The sequence below is a fragment of the Trypanosoma grayi genome (genome assembly GCF_000691245.1).
Source record: "Trypanosoma grayi strain ANR4 Tgr_40_V1, whole genome shotgun sequence".
NCBI lineage: Eukaryota > Euglenozoa > Kinetoplastea > Trypanosomatida > Trypanosomatidae > Trypanosoma > Trypanosoma grayi.
The window spans coordinates 1-7,577 of NW_008825659.1; the positions used below are offsets into that span (position 1 = coordinate 1).

At 45.3% G+C, this 7,577-nt stretch overlaps 5 protein-coding genes across 5 annotated transcripts; all 5 read left to right on the forward strand.

Moving 5' to 3' along the window:
- Positions 1 to 130: 130 nt before the first annotated feature.
- DQ04_00401000 (hypothetical protein) lies at positions 131 to 2,731 on the forward strand (the record flags this gene model as incomplete). The annotated part of the gene is made up of 1 exon (XM_009308917.1): positions 131 to 2,731. One exon carries the CDS (start codon positions 131 to 133, stop codon positions 2,729 to 2,731), a length of 2,601 nt encoding a protein of 866 aa, XP_009307192.1.
- A 161-nt stretch (positions 2,732 to 2,892) lies between these two features.
- Positions 2,893 to 3,501, forward strand: DQ04_00401010 (hypothetical protein; the record flags this gene model as incomplete). The annotated part of the gene is made up of 1 exon (XM_009308918.1): positions 2,893 to 3,501. The coding sequence occupies one exon, from the start codon at positions 2,893 to 2,895 to the stop codon at positions 3,499 to 3,501; it is 609 nt and encodes a 202-aa protein (XP_009307193.1).
- A 312-nt stretch (positions 3,502 to 3,813) lies between these two features.
- On the forward strand, positions 3,814 to 4,035 carry DQ04_00401020 (hypothetical protein; the record flags this gene model as incomplete). The annotated part of the gene is made up of 1 exon (XM_009308919.1): positions 3,814 to 4,035. The coding sequence occupies one exon, from the start codon at positions 3,814 to 3,816 to the stop codon at positions 4,033 to 4,035; it is 222 nt and encodes a 73-aa protein (XP_009307194.1).
- A 249-nt stretch (positions 4,036 to 4,284) lies between these two features.
- On the forward strand, positions 4,285 to 4,608 carry DQ04_00401030 (Rab5-interacting family protein; the record flags this gene model as incomplete). The annotated part of the gene is made up of 1 exon (XM_009308920.1): positions 4,285 to 4,608. One exon carries the CDS (start codon positions 4,285 to 4,287, stop codon positions 4,606 to 4,608), a length of 324 nt encoding a protein of 107 aa, XP_009307195.1.
- A 207-nt stretch (positions 4,609 to 4,815) lies between these two features.
- Positions 4,816 to 6,651, forward strand: DQ04_00401040 (hypothetical protein; the record flags this gene model as incomplete). The annotated part of the gene is made up of 1 exon (XM_009308921.1): positions 4,816 to 6,651. The coding sequence occupies one exon, from the start codon at positions 4,816 to 4,818 to the stop codon at positions 6,649 to 6,651; it is 1,836 nt and encodes a 611-aa protein (XP_009307196.1).
- Between the last annotated feature and the right edge of the window lie 926 nt (positions 6,652 to 7,577).

Sequence of the window (7,577 nt, forward strand, 5' to 3'; positions counted from 1 at the left end):
TTTTTTTTTTTTAAGAACAAATATACGTAAAATAATTTATTTGGTTGTATGAGTGGCTTTGGGGGATTTGAGCACTTCAACGAGTGTAAGACTGCCTTTTTTTAACCCCCTTTTCTTGTTTCTAGGTGTAATGAGTTTGAATGAAGTGACTTCGGGTTACTTTGGCGATGTGCCGTACTGCAGCCCCGTAGAAAGCAGTATATATTTGGACGTCCTCACATCTGCAAGGATACATCGTGTCCCTGAATCCATGATGACGAAGGCCGACGCTGAGAATTTTTTCGTGGATTCTAGTACTCAATATCATAGCTTGGTCCTGCAACTAAATAATAAGGCTGATGGAGCTACAAGTCGGCCAAATTCTAGTTGTGACATTGGGGTTCTCGATGCTATCCCTCCTCTGTTTCAATCGCCGTCCGTTCAGCGGATTTTTCGAGAGGACGAGTACAACAACTGCTTTGTGACCATTGAGTCAAAGGAACCGAGTCGCACCTCCGCTAATGATTATTTTGGTACTAAAGATGGCTCGCCTGTTCATGTGGTGTCGCTTGATCTGAAGGGGATAGATAACACGTGGCAGTCTCTTTTGTCATTTCTTTTGGGAGATGCGCCTTGTGAAAAAGGTGTTGTGTACCTTCTACCAAGCCTTGACGCCTACCTCCACAAAGGAGATCCGTACAGTGGCTTTATGTTCTCTTTGTGGGCGCTTGGTATATCCTCAATACTGCATCACTTTGCCTCAAATTCCATGCATTCGACTCGTCAACGACTTAATAAGGTGAGCATTTGTATTACTGTTTTGGAAGGCGCTGAGGGTGAAAGTGTCGCGGATGACGTTCATCTTTTTCTTGAGAACAGATTAAGGATTTGTGTGAGTCGCGCAAATAAAGTCTCGGACATACCGAGTGATACTTTAAATGTGGATTCAGCGAATGTGGCTACTGCGGATAATCGTGAGGAGTGGCTTGAGAAGGCGACAGAGATGGTTGTAGGAATTCACGAGGAATTGTGTGATGTAGATGAAGAGGACCAGAATGGATCGGATTGCAAGTTGCGTTGTATTTTGTTTGTCATACCCGAGGTAAAATTTCTGCGAAGAGATTTGGAGAGATACCTATGCGACAGTTATACTTCCATTCCAATTGTTGTCGTTACAGAAGAGAAACAAATCCGCAATCTGTTATTGTCCAACGACCGCCGGACCCCTATAACACTGTTCTGCTCGCAGCAAAAAATTGAGGAGGAGCTTCGAAAGCCAGATCATGAAAGATTCTTGAATCATTTGACTGTGAAAGCTATTTTTTATGGCGAGGCAAACCGTTGTGACCGCGAGATTGCTATTATTCGCCTACTCCTTCCTGGAGGTCCTCTTCCAGTGATGTTGCCGCATCCACTTCTTGATTCCGCAGATAAAGAGGAACACTGTGATAAGTTACGTCTTCCTGGTAGTGAGTGCTTTCAAGAGGCAATGAATGTTGTCCTATGGCTATTTAGACGCTTTAGACTTGATCTTTCTCGAGGAGGAACAAATCCAGTATTACATATATCTGAAATGTTTTTCGTTTCTCGAGGTGCGGTGGAGTTTTTTGAGAATGTTATGAAGTCAATGAAAGCAGCTGGTTTGGTGTGCTTTGTGAAGCAGTCTGATGGTTCAAACGCGTATCGTCTAGAGGTCCTTGGGCGGACTCTTTCATATAGGTTTCGTTTGCCTTATGAACCGCTATTTCCTGAATTCACGCCATTTGATGTTAAATGCATCCTTTGGTGTCACGCTTTTAGACAATCCAGAGCCACTGCTCAAGAGCTAATATGTGCTGCTCATTTTCTACCAACGTGGGTTGAGGGTGCACTTCAAAAATTTTTCTCGCGTCATAGAATAACGTTGGAAAACGAAGTAAGTTCAGAAGAAGAGGCTGTGGCTCTTGTTCAGCATCTTTCTTCTGTGCCTAAGTACGGTCCGAATTTTTCACGAGTGAAGACCTTTTTAAGTCATCCCTCGGGAGAAAGAGTGCCCATTTCTAAGCATTTTACGGGAACACAATCAACTTCTTGCCGGGGCTGGTTTGAACAGGCGCCTATTAGCAGAAATCCGGAAACGATACCGAGGCCTCATGTGAACGTTTACTGTTATCCTTCTTCTACTGAGTTGTGTGAAGTGCGGTTTGGAGGCGAAACAATGCAGTGTCCACTGGATCTTTCGTACCCTTTGATTGCAACCCACATTGCTCTTCACACCACGCTCTGGAACAATGGAGTTTTTCTTGAGTATTACAATGATTCTAGTGCGGCACCTCTTTTACCAATACCTTCAGCCGTACTTCAGTCTCCTACATTGAGGTCTTTTTTGAATGATGTTAATGATGGAAATGTAGGATTCTGGCTTGACAATTGCATGGATTCAGGTCCTGCGCTTTCTGATCCTTTGGTGCTTGCTTCTTTAATGTCAAAGGCACACTCCTTATTGGGGCTTTGCGACCATGGGGCACTCCGCCGGAAACGTCTTCAAAAGGAAGCCGCGGTGAAACGTCAGAAATGCGAAGTAAAAGCAGACTTCAAGACCCCATCGGAGGCTGAAGCAGCAACCATTAGGGAATTCGCCAACGCAGCTATAAAACTGGGACGTGAGAATGCGGAGAAGCGTTTTACAGGAATGAGAGGATTTGCTTTTTTAAATCCTTCGCATGAAAACCATGCTTACTACATTCATGTTTTGGAGCAATCCTCCAAGTAAACTAAGTGAGACTGTTGTGTTTACACAATTATGGTTTTTGTATACATTGCTGATGAATAAATTTTGAGATCATTTTGTTGTTTGCGTTACGCTGCGTTAATGACTTTGTCTTTGTTTCTTGTTTATTTTATTTCTACAGGGAACTTGGCTTAGTTTATACTATGAGGACTTTGTCAAGCGATGGTGTGGGTAGTATTGAAAAGGATCGCATGCGGCGCACACTTTCGTATGGGGCAGCTGTGACTGTATTGTCTATTGCGTTATATAGTTTATGCAAAGAACCTAGTGGCTTTTTCGCTGACAAATTGTCTGGATTTTGGACTTCTGCGCAACTTCCAGCGAGTAAGGGCATTAATATGACTTGTTCTGTTGACTCTGCAAGACGCTGCAACGCTTCCTTTGACATTATAGATTTCCCAGTACAGGAGCTTTCAATGAGGTTTCTTTCTTCGCAGGCGGCGGAATGGGTTGCTGTAGAACCTGTAGGTGAGGATGGATGGGTGTTGCTGATTTACCTCAAGGGCCGTTTGATGGTGAGAGCTCTTAGCCACTCTAACGTAAGCATGATTTCTTTTGGAAAGCGATTAACTGGAGAAAGAGTGACTACCTGGTGGGATAGGAAAGGCCGGTATGTCTGCGCCATTTTTCTTGTCATTATTGTGTTCAAATGGGTTCAACTGAAGTGTTTCTCGGCTCGTCATGTGAAATACCACAAGAGACTTTATAGAGGTTTACTTCAAAAGTCGGATACAAGGAAGAAAAGAGATTAGATGCTCTTAAAAGTCTGAACCACTGCTTCAGATTGTATATTTCTTGTTGTGTGGTGTAGTATTCCCATTTCAGGGAAACAGTGTTTGATCCGATGACTTGACACACACATACACACTCGATGATTATTTCTTCTTTCTTGCTCACTCAGATTAGCTTTTGTCTCCTCTATCTGTATTCCTGTAATAATCTCTTTTTTCGATTTACTAGGCGCACTTTTGTAGTTTTTGCCCGGCCATTTGGTTAGGATACGGCGCACACAGAGGAATAGTTAGTTGAATATCTTTATTACCACTTTTTTTGCGTACTTGCAGATGCAGAGTGCGAAGAAGCGTGAGGTATGCTACGAGGCGCGGGACTTGTATCATAAGTGTCTCGATACGCTTCCCGAGGATTCTGAAAAGGAGTGCGCTGATCAAAAAAAGGCTCTGGCGAAGGCTTGCCCTCCCAGCTGGATCAACTACTTTGAAAAACAGCGAGAAAGAGAACTGATCCTTCAAATGCAGTTAGATCAAAACCACGGCCGTGAAAGTTAGCAGTCTGCCCTTTTTTTTATGGGCAGCAAACTCTGAGAATGTTTGGTTCTCCTAGCGTGTTGAAACTTGGTGTAGACTCTTGTGAGGACAAGTAAAAAGTGAAAATGGGTCTTGCACTTTATATATATATATATATATATATATTGGCCAGCGGCAGATGTTCCCTTCCATGTGTTGGTTTTTCTTTTTTGTTGTGTAGTCTTTTTATTGGTAGTTGTGGACATTTTAGGAGGTGATCTTTGGAGAAAGATGAGCATCGGTAAAACTATTTACGTGGATAAAGAGCTTGGGGAGAACATGCGAAGCGTTTCGCAGATTCGGACGATGAGTGCCCTCATCGCCGGTGTTGGGGCAGGGGTGCTGGGCTTGACCGGTGTCGCAGGCGCATTATATTTCTTCGTGGCCGCTGCATTCACATCTCTAATGATAATGAATGTAGGCTGCGAGGGTACACCCGAGCGGTATTTTCCCTCTGGGAAGAAAGGGCTCTTTTCGTTTGGAAGTCTTACAAGCGGTGCTATGACTTTCATCTTGGCTTGGACGGTGGCGTATGACGCAATTTACATATTCTAAGAAAAAAAAAATAGTCTTGAAAGTATGCCCTTGGATTTATTCCTGAAGAAGCCACTAACCCCACCTATCTGATATCATGAGCAACGAGACATTATAGTAACCCCTACTGTGAGGTGACAGTGGTTCTGCTGGGTATCAAGTTTTTTCGTTGGATCTTTTTTTTTCCTTGAAGGGTGAGGAAAAGGGGAATAGGTCTTTCAGAGGGTCATGGAAAATACCCCAGAGAAGCTGAAGCAGCGACATGAGAACGTGTTGGATTTGCTAAAATGCACAGACCATAGCATTGACTTTTTCAAGGGCGACGAAGGGAAGGAAGGAGAACATGAGCGGGGGGAGCCGTATCAAAATATGCAAACAAACTGGCCATGGAAGGACCCTGTTGAAGATTGCGCTGCTTTGCGATTCAGCAGGGGAATCGCAAGCATGACAGAAAATCTAAATGCCCTATTGAACATCACGGCGCGTCAAAAGTGTGTTTTGGGATTCTCTCTGGATTCTTCGACACAAGAGACAACAATTCCCATGGAAGAAACTCCAGAGGGATTGATGACAAGTTTGGTGAAGAGCCGACCTACGTTTATGTGCTCCTCAGGCGCAACGAGTACGTCGGCTGAAGGCCCAAGCCCAGTGCAGCTGAATGACGCCGCAGCGTGGAAACATATGGGGGAGATGGAGCTCGCGTTCCGTAGGAGTCTTCGGAAGGAAACAGAATTGAAACGAAAGCTGATAGAAACTGAGGTTCGTGATGGCTTATCCTACCAGAAGGTTGTTTCAGAGCGAGAAGAACTCCGTCGTCTGCTGTCTGAAACAGAGGACGAGATTGAAGATTTGAAGTATGCGCATGAGCAGAAGGTTCGCCTTCTTAAAGAGGAGCTTGATACACATCAGGATATGACGATACGACTACAGGAAGCGGAGAATGCCCGGCACCTGGAATCTGCTTTTGCAAGTGAGCGAATTTCTCAGTATGAACGGGAAATAATGCTACTGCGCAGGTTGCTAGCTGATTCAACAGATAAGGAGTGTTTCCGACAAAGGGAAAAAGAAAGTGCTGAAGAAAGTGGTGGGACACAGATTAAGTCCCTCGAGGAGGCGCTGACGGCAGCGACAAGAATGAACACTGTTCTGTTAGGAAATGCGGAGAAACGTGACATGGCGCACAAGAATGCCCTCAAAGAGATTGACAACCTTGGAAGAAGGATTGTGGGGCTACAGGACGAAGTCTCATGCCAAAAAGAGGCTTACGAGGAAAAAATTGAGGCGATGGAAGCAGAACTCGTTTCCTTGAGGCCGTTCGTTGAACGTGCTAATGTGGCCGAGAAAAAACTGCTTGAGTACGCCCAGCGTAAACATATGACGGTGAATAATGAAGAAGAGGTGAAAAGGCTTCGAGTGGCGCTGAGGGATGCTAATAACCTTGCACTTACCCTCAAACGAGAATATGCAACGCTTGCAACCAGTGTGCAGTCGATCCGAAGAATTGGACAAGATGCGTACACTCAGTGTGACGCAATACCACGTTGTGATGCCAGCGTGAACACTTCTGGCGGTGCTGATTGTTTGGAGCACACCTCATGTATAATTGGATTGACACGCGAGGTTGAGCGGCTGACGAGTGAATGCGTGGCCCTACGTGAGAGGTTAGAAGCCCTAAAACAGGCGCATAGTATCGAAACGGATTTCTTGTCCGCAGGACTCTTGCAGGCCGAATCCAATCGTTTAGCGTACCTGCCGCAGGGGAGCGCATGTGCGCCGAGACATGAACCTCGGGCAATGAGTGATGTAGCCACACAAACAGTGTTGGTCGACGAAAGTGTTATTGTTTTTCCGGGACAGAAGATTGCAGAAACAGAAAAGGGATGCATGGATGGGTTGCAGCCCCCCATTGTGGTAGTTCTTTCCCCCAGAGTGAAGGACACACATGAAGACACAGAATCTTCGTCTTTGCACGAAATTAGTTTAGCAGAGCTCAATGAAAAATCATTTCGTAGCGCGACCGAAGAGCCGGTTACAGCCTCAGTTTTGTGGGCATCGTTATCGTAGCGGCTTTTTCACCCTTTTCTAAACAGGAAAGCCCGGGCTTAGGTTGTCAAAATGGTATTTTGTACCCTCCCCCCGTTGCAGTGAATGGACGAGTGTGGCGTTTCTAGTTTTTTTTTTTTGTTCAGGGTGAAGGAGATTTCAAGGCTGTTCCACTGCTTTACCATGGCGCTATGATGATGAGTGCCTGTGTACCTGTGGACATCGTGGCTACTTTGTGCAATAATTGGGGCTGCAAACGGGTTCTGTCTTTCTACACGTGTGCTTTGCTTTGGCGTGTGTAGTGATGATGATATGCTTTTCCTTTTATTTTCCCGTTTCAGTGGCTTTTAGGCCGTGACAAAAAATGCCAAGTATCTCCAATGGTACTTTTTTTTGGATTTCACATTGACGTTCTCGAGCGGGGCCGCTGTCATTGCCGGGTTCACTATTCTTCCAGGCCTTGTTTCAGGTTTCTTCTTGTGCGTGTTTTCACTTATTACGAACGGAGTGAGTGCTCTCTCTCAGGGGGTAAACACCAAAGGCGTGTGGAGGGCACGTCGGGTGATGCTGCTGCTCCACAAACCTCGCTGGGTGTTAGTCACTCTGATTCTCCTTGAAGAATTGGTGGTGGAGATGATGCCACTAGTATTTGAAATATTTTTCAGCCCTGTGGCCGCGATATTCTTTTTTGTTGGGCTTATTTTGATATTTGGCGAAATATTGCGACACGCGGTCTTCGTTCGTCACGCGTTGCAAGTAAATGCGTGCTGAGACCGGTGCTGCTCATGATGTGCCCAACCTCATCCATCACGTGGCCCATTGGCAAGTTGCTGGACCTTCTTGTTGTCAACAAGGAGAACGTGTTTCTAAGACGCTGTGCCTTCTGGAGGCTGATAGGTCTACATGAGTAACCACACAACAGGTGGCTCGACCGAAGAAGAAAAAAA